The sequence below is a fragment of the Blennius ocellaris genome (genome assembly GCF_963422515.1).
Source record: "Blennius ocellaris genome assembly, chromosome: 12".
Classification (NCBI taxonomy): Eukaryota; Metazoa; Chordata; class Actinopteri; order Blenniiformes; family Blenniidae; genus Blennius; species Blennius ocellaris.
The window spans coordinates 5,179,934-5,193,904 of record NC_137661.1 but is presented as its reverse complement, the minus strand read 5'-3'; the positions used below and the strand labels follow the sequence as shown (position 1 = coordinate 5,193,904).

Genomic DNA, 13,971 nt, shown 5'->3' with positions numbered 1-13,971 from the left:
AATGACACATGGAGTGTTTTGAAGGTTCTCATTAACGCTGCATTATTTTCCCATTACTGACACGTGTAAGGAGGCGGTACAAAACTATTGAAGGCTTTTCGTGTCTTTATTTGCTGCAGCATTCACAGTCGCAAAGGACACATCAAATGCTTGTAAACAGTGCAGATACAGGATGACACGTGGACTTTATGGCTCTACTCTTTTTCCAGGGTGAAACTCTTTCGACTTCTCCAGCGCAGCAGCTTGAGGAAGTTCAAGCTGGCATTGAAAACCTTGTCGTGCTCGAAAACCATCTTGTAGAATGTGTCGATCGGAAGGTCGCCGTTGGGGTCGGCATATTTCAGCGTGGTCATGGGGGTGTAAAGGGTGTTAGTCTGATGGCGGAAAGGGGGATCGTCCATGGTGATGATCTTGACAGTATGCTAGGAAGTGAAGCACAGGTAAATACGAACCATGAACACAGATTAAGGATGCTGGAATGTATATACGTTTTTACCTAACAGCTGAGGGATGTTTGTGGTTTTTCTGTACCTCGGCTACATCCTCAGCAGTCTGCCCGAGGCTCTCAAAGATTTGCTTGTAGTTCTTCAGGTAGATATTCAAGAACATGTCGGCAGTCACTTTGTCGGCTTTGCTAAGATCTGTCTTCATCCCCTCGTCGAAAACCTTCCTCTCAAACTCTGTTATCACCGGACCTGGCTCTATCAGGCTGATGCTACAAGACGGATACGAGAGAAGCACAAGTGTGTGTTTGTATCAAACATGACAGACAGGAATTACCACGATGACTGCAGGAGCCGAGGGGAAACTCTGTGTCTTACTTGAGATTGAACCTCAAGGCTTGGACTGCCAAGCTTTCACAAAAGCCTTCCACCGCAAACTTGGAAGCCGCGTAGACGTCATTGAATAAGATCCCTAAAGTGGAGACAGCAAATGTCAGGCAACTGTCTCATGAACAAGCACCCTCAACATGAGTGGCTCTCCTCACCCTGAATGCCCATCACGCTGCTGATGACCACAATGTGGCCCTTTTTCCTCCGCTTCATGTCCGGCAGGACCTCCTTCAGCAGCCGCACCAGACCGAAGAAGTTGGTGTCCATGACTGTCCTCATCTCGTCAATGGACTGACACTCGATAGGGCCGATCAGACCCATCCCCGCATTGCTTACTGACAGAGGAGGTGAAGAAGAGGGGCAACTTTGAAGATGATAGATTTGTTTATCAATGAGTTGTGGTAAATTGCTGACTCAATCTGACTTTCACTGTGGTCATGGTTTGAAGCAAAGTGTTTCGAGAAATATCGTATTTAAAACTTTATCCACCAGCTTTAGCAAAATGTTTACAATAAAAGACTGCTTCACTTTGTTTTTGAATTATATGAAGAAAAAAAATTCCATATTGTAATTCCATGACGTGTGATATTATGGTGCATACAATAAAAATATAAAATAATGTGAATATTCATTCAAAAAAAGATTAAGAGTTAATTTTGCAGACTTACTGAGGATATCCACCTTGCGTTCCGGCAGGCTGTCCACACAGGCTTTGATTGAGTTCTCGTCACATACGTCCAACTGCTTGATCTCTAAAGTCCTGCCCAGTGTCCGACCGGCTGCCTCGACCAGCGCCTCGCCCTTACTCAGGTTCCTCATGGTAGCATAGACTACAACAGACAAAGACCTGGTTAATAAAATAAAATAAAATAAAATAAAATGGAATGAAATGAAATGAAATGAAATGAAATGAAATGAACTGAAATGAAATGAAATAAAATAAAATCAAGCTAAATTAAATTCAATTAAATTGCCATTGTATCTAAAGCTAAAAAAAGAAGGTATTTTTTAATTGATTTCCTTAATAAAAAATAACAATATCTCTCACTTTTGTCAAGCATAGCCAGCAGAGAATCAGTGGGTACATGGTTAAAAAAAAGTCACAAAAACAATCGTTCAAAACCATCAAAATGATGTGAGGAACACAGAATTAACAGCGACGTGTTAAAAGACCTTGAACTGTTGAAACCCACTCACATGAAGAAGATAAATTAAAATAATCATCACATTTTTTTCTGTCACACCAAATCATTTGTAACCGAGCATCTCCACAGTGTGGCCACTGGGCGGCAGTAAGTCACAGCCACTCCCAGTTTGTCTTTTGCATTTCTGTCAGTTTTGTAAGTTTGTTTATTTGATATTAATATATCCAAGCACCGTGCTCTGTTATGTTTATCATTAATTCGGACAGGTTTATGATTGGACCGAGGACAGACTGCTTGCTGGATTTTTAAAACTGGACAGGCCCGGTCAGCCTGCTAACTTCAGTACCGTATTTAAACCTAAAGCAAAACGCACAACTCTTGATTTCCCAAAAGCGCTTATTTTATTTAAGGTTTTACATATAAGAGTGCCTTCAAAGTTACATAGTAGAAGCCCACAGTTTCACAAAGGTTGGAACGGTCTGCAAGCAATCGTATTCCAGATAATGCTGGCCATGATGTTCAAAGCATTAGCACATTATTAATGCTATTATTGAATTGCCATGCTTCAGGAACATGTGACCACATATCCCTGTGGATAATCCACAAGCCTTGGTGGATGGAAGCTGATGGAACTGAGGCTTTCAAGTTCTACCGAGTAAATCAAGGTGTCATTTCTGGAAAGAAGCAGTGCATTTTGGGTTAGTGCTCATATTAATCCAACAAAATAGGCAGTCTGGTTTAAAACATTTATGTTTTGAAATATTACGGGACGTTGAATAGACTGATACCTTTTAAATCATTCATTTGTTATGAAAGTCATAAAGCTCTACTGACTCAACTGAGATGGGTGTTTCCAAGTTGTACAAACTTAAATATGGAAGTTGCTTGATCACATCATCTTGTTAAAATCTTATTGAAGGCCACAGGATCAAAAGTCCATATTGTGTAGTTTGGCACAATTGATATTTGCCGAACAATTTTTATTTTCATTGAGCTGAAACGTGCCAAAAAATTCTAAATATTCTATTAAAAACACATTTTTCTGACCAATGTTGGAAATTTTTACAAGAGTTCAAATTTTAAATATTAATTTCTATTAAATCACAGTTTGTGTTTGTCAAGGCCTAGACATTTCATTAAGAAGTAAAGATAATAGCGAAACATCCAACTGTTGAGATTCTGATATTATCAGCATGTGAACTTAGGTGGATGGAAAAACTGTTCATGTGTGCCTCTTTTGTACAACTAATATTTACACGATGTGAATTTGGCACTGAACATTGAGGCAATAGTAACGCAGTGCAGCAAACTGGACTCATAAACAAAAAGACATGAGGGATGAAATTGAAATCCAAAGCTAAAGAGAATAAGAAGCATGACAGCATTTCAAAGAACCAAAGAACAACGTAATGAAATCCTCTCAGCGTGTTTAAAGAAAGCCTTTCAAACCCAAATTTACCCATGAACCTCTTCTTCTCGTCTTTTGCGATGCGGGCAGCCAAAGCCAGGCCGATCCCGGAGGAGCAGCCCGTGATGAGAACCACCTTCTGGTTCATTGTTGACCGCTCACGCTTTGTTTTGGATCTCCGACAGCAGACGATGGCTGAGAAGCAAGAGAAGTGGAAGGGAGGCACGACGTGGAGTCACTTTAAAAGCCGGCTCTTTAATCCACAAGTCTGCAACTCAGCAGATATGGCCGCATGCACATGGCCTGAAGATGATCATCCAGCCTGGCCTCCCTCTGGCTCCCCAGTGGAATGAAGATTTATGACACTTTAATATTCCAATACCTCTGATTTATTGAGCTTCAACTAATAGGAACAACACAGTGGAATAGGTTTTTTTTTTTTATTCTTTGGACTCGATTACAAAGCAGGAAAAAGACGAAATATGAAAACCGGAAGCAAAACTAAATTTCCCAAACTTTCCCATTAATGATTTTACACACTCATGTTGTTTGCATTTTATTATAAGAGCTCCACTTCCAAAGCAACCCAAGTCTTTTATTGTTGAACAATAGTGGAATATCATTTGTTGACTGTCATGGCTGTTGACATTGTGTTTTTCAAAGCCCCAGACCAGAACCATAGCGGTTAACCAGGTTTCTTTGTGTTGTTTCCACTAATATCTGTAGCAGCCGCTGGCCCACATGTCAGGATCCCAGGCCTGGAACCAGCCAGTGAACATAGCAAGCTCCTCCCCTTGCTGCATGGTGCAGATGGGGACACCAGTACGGCCAGAGGGGTCTGATTTCAGGTATTCTTCAGCTACGAGTACAAAAAAACAAAACATTAGTAGGATGAAATCTCTCCCACACCGACTCTTCAGGTCATATCAATTAATTTTCCTTACCAATTTTAATGGCTCCTTGTTTCTCCTCCTCCCTGGCATCTTTTCCGATCCAAACAAGAAGCTGGTGAGAGAAAAGACCAGAGGAGTTTAAGGAATCATATAATCTAGAATGAAAAGCAATGTCAAGATAGAGAATAACAGTGGAGACAAACCATGGTCTTGGTGTCAAGAATCATGACATCATCAGGAGCCAGGTCCGACTGGGATATTTCACCAGGAACCTCCTCCACCTAATCATCGAAACAAACACTTATAATAGACTCAGACTCTTAACTCTTCGGTATCAGGGATCGCAAAATGCCAACATTTTTTTTTAACCGGACACTGGTCCAGTAATCACGCAGTTTTTACTGGACTGAAGTAAAGTTTGATGAAAATATTGTTTTATACGAGGCTGTAATAAACTCCTCTCTACAGTAAAGTATGAAATGTAGGAATGTTTGCATGTTTTCTCTCAAAAGGCAACTTGAGGTTAGTAGAAGGTCAGAAAAGGAAGCAGGACAAACTATTTTTGTTCCATGAGGACAATGTGGGGGTCTGCGCTACTATTTATGTCACCGTCCAAAAATGGTGTGTATTGGAAGAATGCAGGAATTTTGTTGTCACAACAGCATCATTTTGACATTCATTTAAAATGGAAACAACCAAAAAGCTTCAACCTTGTATCTTAAAACTGATGAAAACTTGAATGCTCACCTTCAGCCTGCCTGTTTTGTTCGAACAGGCAAAGAGTCGTGGAACGTAGAAAACTTCCCGCAGGGTTTCGGAGGTCTGGTAATCCTTTTTGCCACCCAGTGCTTCCCAGAAAGAATCTAGCAACAAGTAGAAAGCCGCAGCCATACACTGGAAACGTTGCACACGAGAGTCTGGCAGATGCGACAGGTCAATGTATTGACTCTTACCTGGCTCCTCGGCCTCATTCACCTCGGTAGCTTTTCCTCCAAGCAGAGCTGCAACAAATTCAGCTGCAGCCATTTCCTCAGATGTTGCTCCTTTTCCCTTCCATATCCACACAGAAGAGGGTGACTTCAGCACAAAAATGTCATTTGTGTTCAGAGAGCTGGCCACAGGTTCCACCTGATTCAGGGAGACACAAAGAAATGGTGTGAGCCGTTTACTGCAAACTGTCACATGATGTACTTTCAATTCAGCATTTGAAGCCAACCTCAACAGATCTTGGGACTTTGGAGAGGCCCTCTCGGATGTGGAAGAGTCGCGTGCTGGCAGGTTGTGAGTCACCACCGTCACGGCTTGTCCCACCCAGATGGATGACCAAAGACGTGTCCTTGAAGATGCTGGTAAAATGTGGAGGCTCTTTGCCTTGGGTGACCCGAACCTGCGTTGCAAGAGACAAACTATGTAAAAGTGCTTTGGGCACTGCCGAAAAGTGAAAAAGGTCAATAGAAGTGGAGTTCACTCATCATAAAGACTGTACACTGGAGAAAGTGCTCAGGATACTTCTGTCTGAAGTGTCAATATAGACTAAAAATAAATGCTAACATCCACTAATCAAGTTATTTAAATGTTTCTGGGATAGCTTCTTTTTTTCCCCTCATGTTGCAAACTTTAACTAGAAATTTTAGTACTTGTAACCGAATGATTTAATATGGATACGTATATGATCAATAACACTTCAACAGTGAAAATCTCTTACCTGTGTAGGTGCTCCAGACAGAGATTGGTCCAGTCCCACTGCCAGGATGGCTGAAGCACCCAGCTCATCTTGGCTGCACTTCTGTCCTTGCCTACACAGCAAAGCCACAATACATTTTACAGTTCAGTCGTAATTTGACCATGTTGAGCCGTTGGAGTCTTCAAATGAATGCAGCTGTATGAAACAGGTGAACAACTAAAACCAACCTCCCATAACTCAATTATCATTAAGTTAACTGGAATACAGTTAGACATACAGGATCTGTTCAATTTTGCTGGAGCAAACACAACTTCAAGTCCGGTTTAGAGACTATATGGACAGAATATTTAGCGATGATGAAAACGTCACACCCACCAAATGTAGATGATATGTTTCTCGCTCCCGTCTGTGTTGTAGGTGTAAAGGACCAGGTAACAGTCTCCTCCGTAGAACTGTCCATGTTGCTTTTTGTCCACTAGTGCTTTATCACCACCTTCCACACGCCAAACCTACAAGTATTTTTATATTTACACATTCCATATTGCCAAAAATAAATAAATAAACACATATTGCTTGATTACAGCCAAGCTGGATAGTTTACCTGTATCTTCCCGGACCCATCGTCCACCATGCTGTAGTGTGCGGCCATGACCTTGTTGTCGTGGAGACTGGCGGTATCAAAGGGGATCTGCTCCACCTTGGCGATATGACCAGCGCTGTAGGGCAACGACAGGCCTGTGGTCTCATCTTTGTCCAACCAGTCTGAGAAAAACTGCTTAAACAAGGTGCTCTCAGAAAAGGCAGGTATCACCTCAATCTGTCAATACCAGAAAGAAGAAGAAAAAAAAACATACATATTCATAAACAGATGGACAAGATGAGAAGAAGGTTCTGGTAGAAAATGTACATGTCATGGCAAGATCACCTGAGTTTTGGCAGAGTAGTTTTTGTCTTTGATGAATTTCAGTGCAGCTGCATATGCCGCTTTGCGTTCCTTTACGTTTGCGTTCCGTCCTGCAGAGATGTAGAAGATCATGGTTGAACACATCAGGCGCTGGAGAAAATCAACCAACTTCCCGTTTATTGTAGAGTTGAAATAATACTCAACACATAATGCTGAGAACTCTGAGGCGCAACAATTACGAGTTCAAAGAGGAAACGTAAATAAACTTTCCAGTGGATTGTGCCGTGTTCTGGAGAGGTCCAAGAACTAAATCTCACAACCCTTGACAGGAGAGCACTTGTGCATCTGTCTTACGCGGCTGTGTGGCCATATTGTCATTTGTTCATCTCCACATTCACAAAGAATGGACTGACTGGTTAATATCTTTTAAACACTCAAGTTTGAAGTGTGAGTTAGTCAAATAAAAATATTCCGTCTCCAGCTGCAAAAATGCACCAAAACAACAAAATACTTGTATCTAAAAATGTCTCAGTTGGAATACCTTTCCAGACATACAACTTTTTATCTCCTCCATTGTCCAAGATGAAGCATTCCTCATTGGAAAGCATGTTTTGTTTGAATGGGTTCTCCTTAGCCACCACTTTTGTCTCCATGGAGCCACTAGCATTCGAAATCTGGAAAGAAAGGATGTAACTGATGCATCTTTCACCAATACCAAAAGGATCCAAGCGTCAGAGACACTTAGATCCTTTTTGGATCCAAGTGTGTCTAAGGATGTAGGTATTTTGAATACGTACATCCAAAACTAGGACGACGTCAGAGAAAGTGTTAAAACATTTAAACACAAAAAATCATGAAAAGTAAAATGATGAATTATGAAACATCATGCACTACATAAAACTAGGATCATTTATGTAAAAAGCACAATCAGGCATAGTAAAATGACTTACACTGCAAAGTGTCCATCAATAGAATAGAATAGAATGTCTTTATTGTCATTGAAACACCATACAACGAAATTGTAAGGTGCAGTCCTCTTTAAAGTGCCGTTTAATAAAAAATATCAAATAAATAATATATTAAAGAATGTGCCGATTAAAGCAAGACAACAATATAAATAAATAAATAGATTTTGCTCCAGCCACTGGTTTGCACCAATGTGTGCAGAATGATTGAGTTCTGGGTCAGTTATACCAGAACTTTAATACTTTCACCCCTTTGACTTCTTCTGCAATGATCTACTAATAACCGTGTGTCACGGCATCTCAGGAACTATTGTGAGGATGTTTGCTCGGCCTTGTGTTCTCCAGGTTGTCGTAACACAGTAAACATCTCACAGTTACAACCCCAGAGATCAATAGTTGGCCCCGTCAGCACTTAAACCCTGTGAATAGTTTGCTTGACTTACGTCTTGGACTGAGGAGGTTCTTTATGATGAACCATGTTTTAAATGACTAATTCAAGACCTGCAGTAGCAGCAGGTGGAGAGCATGGACCTCCTTACTCTGAAATGCCACAGAGCAAACAAAGCTCCCGGTGCAAACCACAGCCCTTTTGGGTGAACAATGATTAGCAGCAGACTGTCATGGTCACCTGACATCAACCCCACTGATCTTTTTTATTTATTCTCAGGAAGTTTACTAAAGGACCGGAAGCTCTTTGGGAAAGTGGCAAATGAGGCTGAAAGCACAAGGAGCAGACAAACACCTGTAGAATCTGATCATCATGGGTCTTTTTTGAGACATTTTTCCTCAAAGACTCAAGACAATTCTACCTGTATACCAAGTGTGGTCTAAGGCTGTGCAAACCAAACATCCATGTGTGTATCTACCAAGTAGAGCGTTGCCTTGCTCTTGTTGGTCTCGTCAGCAGATGTATCACGGGGTGCCGGTGGGAGCTCTGGCTTTGGTCCAAGTATCTATGAGAAGCCAACATGTTACTTAACACCTCCCTGAAAAATGGTGGAGTTCAGAATTCGAGTTTGAAAAAGCAGTTTACAAGAATGACTTCCTCAGGCTCACTGCCTTCCTCGATCCTTTTGACTGTCGCGCGGCCATTTCGCATGTTGTCGCGGATGTCGTTGGCCACCATAATGGCCTTGTTGCGCTCGAAGGGATTGCAATGAGCGCCAGACCAGCTATAGATGATCTATGATTTCACATCAGTCAAGAAAAAAAAAAAGTGGTGAATTACTACAACAAATTAAACTTGGGACTTAATCATTTCTTTGATATGTGATCAGCATAATCACCTTTCCCAGGTCTATGATGAAGCAGTCTCCATTGTTGAAATTTTTCCAAGACAAATCATGCTCATTGGCTCTGATGGTCCGACGCCCTTTAACATGGAGCAACCGTTTGACATCCGCAGAATTGGCTACCACATGTTTGAAGCCTGAAGCTGCTCCACCTTGCTGTTAAAAAAAAAAAAAAAAAAAAAAAAAGGAAAGACAACCACATCATGCTTTCAAAGAATAACCAAGATGGCCGTCTGTGTTGACAATATGCACGTATGAAGCACCTTCAATTGTATGCCCCTCTTGAAGAGGCTCAAAAAACTCATTGACTCAGCATCTTGACACTCTCTGTGCTGGCGTGGATGTCCTCCCAGGTGATCATCCAACTGAACCATGAATATCATAGCTGCACCCGTCTCATCCTGGGAACTTTCATCACCTGTGAAGAAACACACATACAGGAAGAAAGAACAAAAACGATGGACCCTTGTAAGTGAAAACTGGGAAGAGGAAGAAATCTGTCGTTCTGAGTGTGAGGTTGTGTTGAGACAATCAGCGAGGAAAACCATACCGATCCATGTGTAGATATCGTGAGAAAAAAGAGGAAGACTCCCAGAGGTGGACAACAGGATGTAGGTGTCGCCGATGAAGAACTGTCCATAACACTCGACAGGGACTGGAACCAAATCCATGTTCTCCACCCGCCACACCTTGAGGCCGGGCTTCTTCCCAGCGTTCTGAATCTCGTTGGAGGCGGCCATGATCAGGGCTGAGAGAGGACAAAAAAGTACCACGTCAATGATGAACTGGGAATAAAAAGAGAACCTCTTGGTTGCAATGGTGCGAGGAGCACAGAGAGAGCAAAATGAAGGCGATCAGGTTTCACCACTTTGTGCTTACATTACTACGAGTGCACAAGTCCTTTTGGGTTTCAAATGTTGCAGTTTGAAAATGTGGCTCCTCAAATCAGACACTGAAGGGAGCAACTGCTTTTCCAAAGGAGAGTCGGGGCCAGCGCCCCTGTGGCCTGACGTCAACAGCCTCACAACGTGATCGTAAACTGGCTGCATTTGAGTTTGGAACATGAAGCTGGACAAGATGAGCAGCAGCCACGCCACCCTGAAGTTTGGTAAATTGGAGAAGAGAGCGCGTCCCATTTGTTCTCTACAGTCTTATTCTAAACTCGGTCGTAAGGACTTCTTGCCTTAACACAGGGGTGTCAAACTCATTTCAGTTGAGGGGCCACCTCCAACCCGATCTGACCTCTGGAGGGCCGAACAAGTCAAACGGAACATATTAAACTGCAGATATGGACAAATGTCAAAGGCTTTCCTTCTTTTGATCCTTTTGTATCTGCCAGTCTATTCTTAAATGTACATATTAAAGGAAATCAGATATTATATTTGCAAAAAAAAAAACCTCAGTCTCCTGTATCTGGTATCGTATTTTTATTCCGGATTAAAACAATTTGTCATCATCTGGAAATATTTTTTGAGTTTACGTGTCCAAAGTATCACTTCACATAAATTGGACACCTTTATTGTGAAAGGTGTTGCGTTATGTGACCTCCACAGATGCATTAATTAATTCTGACCAAGGGCGGTTTTGAATGTTATTTTTGCCAATCCAGTGTTTTTAGATCAGCCTCTGTCAGTTTTCATATTTATACTTAAAAAAAAAAAAAAATAAAATCACATGGCGGGCCGGATTAGATCCTCTAGCGGGCCGCTTCTGGCCCCCGGGCCGCACGTTTAGCCCCGTTTCCACCGCACAAAAAGTGCCGGCCTAGACCGGTCTAAACAGCTCCGGTTCGCGTGTCACGACAGGAATGCAGTCTAAACCGCTCCAAAGGCGACCGCTATTCCCCTACCCTTCCGTTGGGGTGCCGGGGACCATGGAACGGGTCTGAGGTTGAGCAGCTGTCTGCTGATTGGTCAGTGATTTACGACACGCCCTCAATATTTTAATGTGCTGGCTGGATGAATCCTCTGTTGTCAGTGTGGTCAGCTGCGCACTGGTTGTTTTTATGTTCCTTTTCTTTTCTTTGCTGCTCAACTTTAGTGTTTGTGGTGAAAGAACGACTTGAGGCAGGGGGAGACCGGGGCTTTGCATCGCGTTGGAGCTTTCTGTTAGCAGCATAGCGCTCGCCGTGGCGTGGATGCGTGTCCGGGACAAGGGAGTCTGGAGCTTTCGACTCCGGTGCTGACCGCGCTCCGACAGCTCCGCTTTCCAGAGGCGGTCAGTGTTCTGTTCAGCCGCGGTCAGTGGCGCTATATCGCGGGGACGGACCGCGGAAACGATGAAAAGGAGCTCGGAGCCTCCGTGTTCCGGCGCTGAGCTGCCGGACCGTGATCAGCGCCGGAGTGGAGAACCTCCTGCGTTTAAGCAGAAAGCTCAAGACTCCTGTGTCTGTGCCTCAGCCAACCGGGGGGAACGCTCCGGTGACTTGCCCCGCACCCGAGCGCGGGGCAAGTCGCCCCAAGTCGCCGGCAAGTGGCCGGAGATTTCGCTCTCTCACAAACACGGAAGCGGCTGCGGCGCTGCAAAAAATAACCACTGCAAAATGTAACAGTGTTTTTGTTTTGTTTTTTCCCCCTGCAAAAAACAACAGTGCAAAGTGGAGGATGTAAACAACAACAGAGGATTCACAAGATCTAGATCTGATGACTTTCTTTTCTGTGGAGCTCATAAGCCCCGCCCACTTTTAAAGCTCCTCTTTGCAGTGGAAACGCGACCCAAAATTTCGGTCGGGGTCTCTATTCCGTACCGCTCCGCTCCGTCCCGGCACTTGTGTGCGGTGGAAACGGGGCTTTAGACACCCCTGCCTTAACCCTTCATACGGACAATCGAATATATGGCAACGCCCACATTTTGACTTGTTTCTGCCAAACTCCCGCAGGAGTCACAGAACACACTAGGAAATAGATTTGTTAGACACTGAGGTGGGAGCATCTGGAATTCTGCTATTCTTGAGAATTCCAGGGTGTTAGGTGCTTCAATAATATTTCACAATTTGCGTCACAGTTCTATGATGTTTCACAGTTCTGGCAAAGAAATGAATTCCACATTTATAGCACTTTTTAACTACTTGTGCAGTCCCAAAGCGCTTTACATCATGAATCACATTTACCTATTCACACACACACCAATGGAGGACGCTGCTATGCAAACACCTCATCCATCCACTGGGGGCAGTTTGGGGTTTAGCGTCTTGCTCAAGGACAGGTCGCCACGTGGACAGGCAGAGATGGGAATCAAACCTGCAAACTTCAGATTGGGAGAGGGCTGCTCTACCAACAAAGCCGAAGCCGCAGTTTCAGACCGTTTAAAAGTTCTAGAATGTTTAAGTCTGTCTGAGACGGGTGAGGACGAGGGTGAGGCAGGGCGACAGGCGTTGGCTGGACAACAGGGCGGAGCTGAGCGCCAGCAGCCAATCAGCTGCAGCGCCAAACCATTTTTTGTTAGCGCCCAACTAATCACAGCTGGTTACTTCTGCATTTCTTTCAAGCTCATGTGACAGTTAATGTCAGAGACAATTGGAGAATAAACGAGTTGGATTGTGCAGCTTGTGGACAGTTTCTATAATATTGCAGAAAATATTCTCTATTCAATGTGGCTTGCAGGATTTATATAGCACTGGATGGTTGTGTGCAATGTGGAGCAGGAAAGTAGGAAATGCATGACAAATCAATCACATTAAAGACATTTATTTGTATGGTTTTATCTTTCAATTTGTGAATTATATATATATATATATAAAACTGTTTATTATACTTTGTTCAACTTGCGTCACTGTTCTCTAAATGTACTTTAAGAAAAAAAACTACTTTAAAATGTCATTCAAGTAATTGCAGTGTGCAGTAATTGCAATAATTTTTTTTAAGCTTAATGCAACATTCACCGTTTTTAGTAATTCCCCGAGTAGTCACTCTTGCAGGACTTGTACTGCAGGTACTTGACTGCATTTAAAGTACTGTGCTTTGTTGGGGGAAAAGGAAAAAAAAAAAATCACCTGGTGCAACAGGGTGTGTCTGGTCTCACCTTTCGCAGCCAAACAACAAAGTAAGAAGTATGAAAAGCCACTCCCAGCAGAAGACGACACAGAAACGTATGTACAAGTATTGCTCTGTAGGCTGAAGCAGGGTACATTAAGCCTTTTATTCATCCCCCTCACTGCTCCTTCTTCTGACCTAACTCTGAATGCAATCAACAATATGCGTCGATCTAGTTGAAATAATTTGGATTGGAAAAAAGCTGCAAAAAGCTGAGCCAGCAGGCGACGCGTGAGAAGGACGTTTCCATTACCTGATGAAGAACAGGAGTTTAGACGGTGGATGTGAAGAAGCTGCGCCGCTGATCTTCCAGTTCTCCGCACAGACTCAGCAGCGCTCACCTCCTCTTATATCTACGGTAGGGAGGGACAAACATCCGCATTCAGGTGGCGGGGCGTTCCGGGGCCCCGCCCGCACCTGGCGCGCGCGCGCACGCGCGGCTCCACAAAAGAACACTTCATAACTTCATCAACGTGTTCTGTTTTTACACGCTGTTCAGAAAAGCGGCCAGCTATTGCATAACATTACACAGTATCACCACCAAGAGGTGAACTTCACCTGTGTTTTTATCCATTTTACTGCCAACAGCACGTCGTGCACAAAAACAATAACAAAAAAAAAATCAATAATAATATTTAATTATACTTACAAACACTGTATAGAGAGAAGCAGGAGTCAGAGTTCGAATGTCAAACACCAAATAGGCAGTAATCCTCACTCACGAGATAATAAAACGATAGGTCGGTTATTGCCGTTGTTGTTGTTCAGAGTGAAGGCTTCAGTGATTGTTTTCCCTTAGTTTTTTGTTTGTTTGTT

General features: G+C 43.0%; 2 protein-coding genes across 2 annotated transcripts; both read right to left on the bottom strand.

Annotated features, from left to right (window-relative positions):
- Positions 1-194: 194 nt before the first annotated feature.
- On the bottom strand, positions 195-3,534 carry LOC308137987 (retinol dehydrogenase 8; the record flags this gene model as incomplete). Its single annotated transcript, XM_080506906.1, has 6 exons — positions 195-422; positions 532-715; positions 822-915; positions 989-1,168; positions 1,502-1,663; positions 3,438-3,534. The coding sequence occupies 6 exons, from the start codon at positions 3,532-3,534 to the stop codon at positions 195-197; spliced, it is 945 nt and encodes a 314-aa protein (XP_080363032.1).
- A 278-nt stretch (positions 3,535-3,812) lies between these two features.
- scinla (scinderin like a) lies at positions 3,813-13,515 on the bottom strand. The gene is made up of 17 exons (XM_080505639.1): positions 13,409-13,515; positions 9,675-9,872; positions 9,388-9,542; positions 9,119-9,280; positions 8,866-9,015; positions 8,699-8,785; positions 7,409-7,541; positions 6,889-6,977; positions 6,565-6,780; positions 6,339-6,472; positions 5,985-6,075; positions 5,496-5,666; positions 5,233-5,407; positions 5,027-5,142; positions 4,483-4,560; positions 4,331-4,391; positions 3,813-4,245 (listed from the first exon to the last, which is right to left on the bottom strand). Exons 2-17 carry the CDS (start codon positions 9,862-9,864, stop codon positions 4,100-4,102), a joined length of 2,154 nt encoding a protein of 717 aa, XP_080361765.1. The 5' UTR covers positions 9,865-9,872; positions 13,409-13,515; the 3' UTR covers positions 3,813-4,099.
- Between the last annotated feature and the right edge of the window lie 456 nt (positions 13,516-13,971).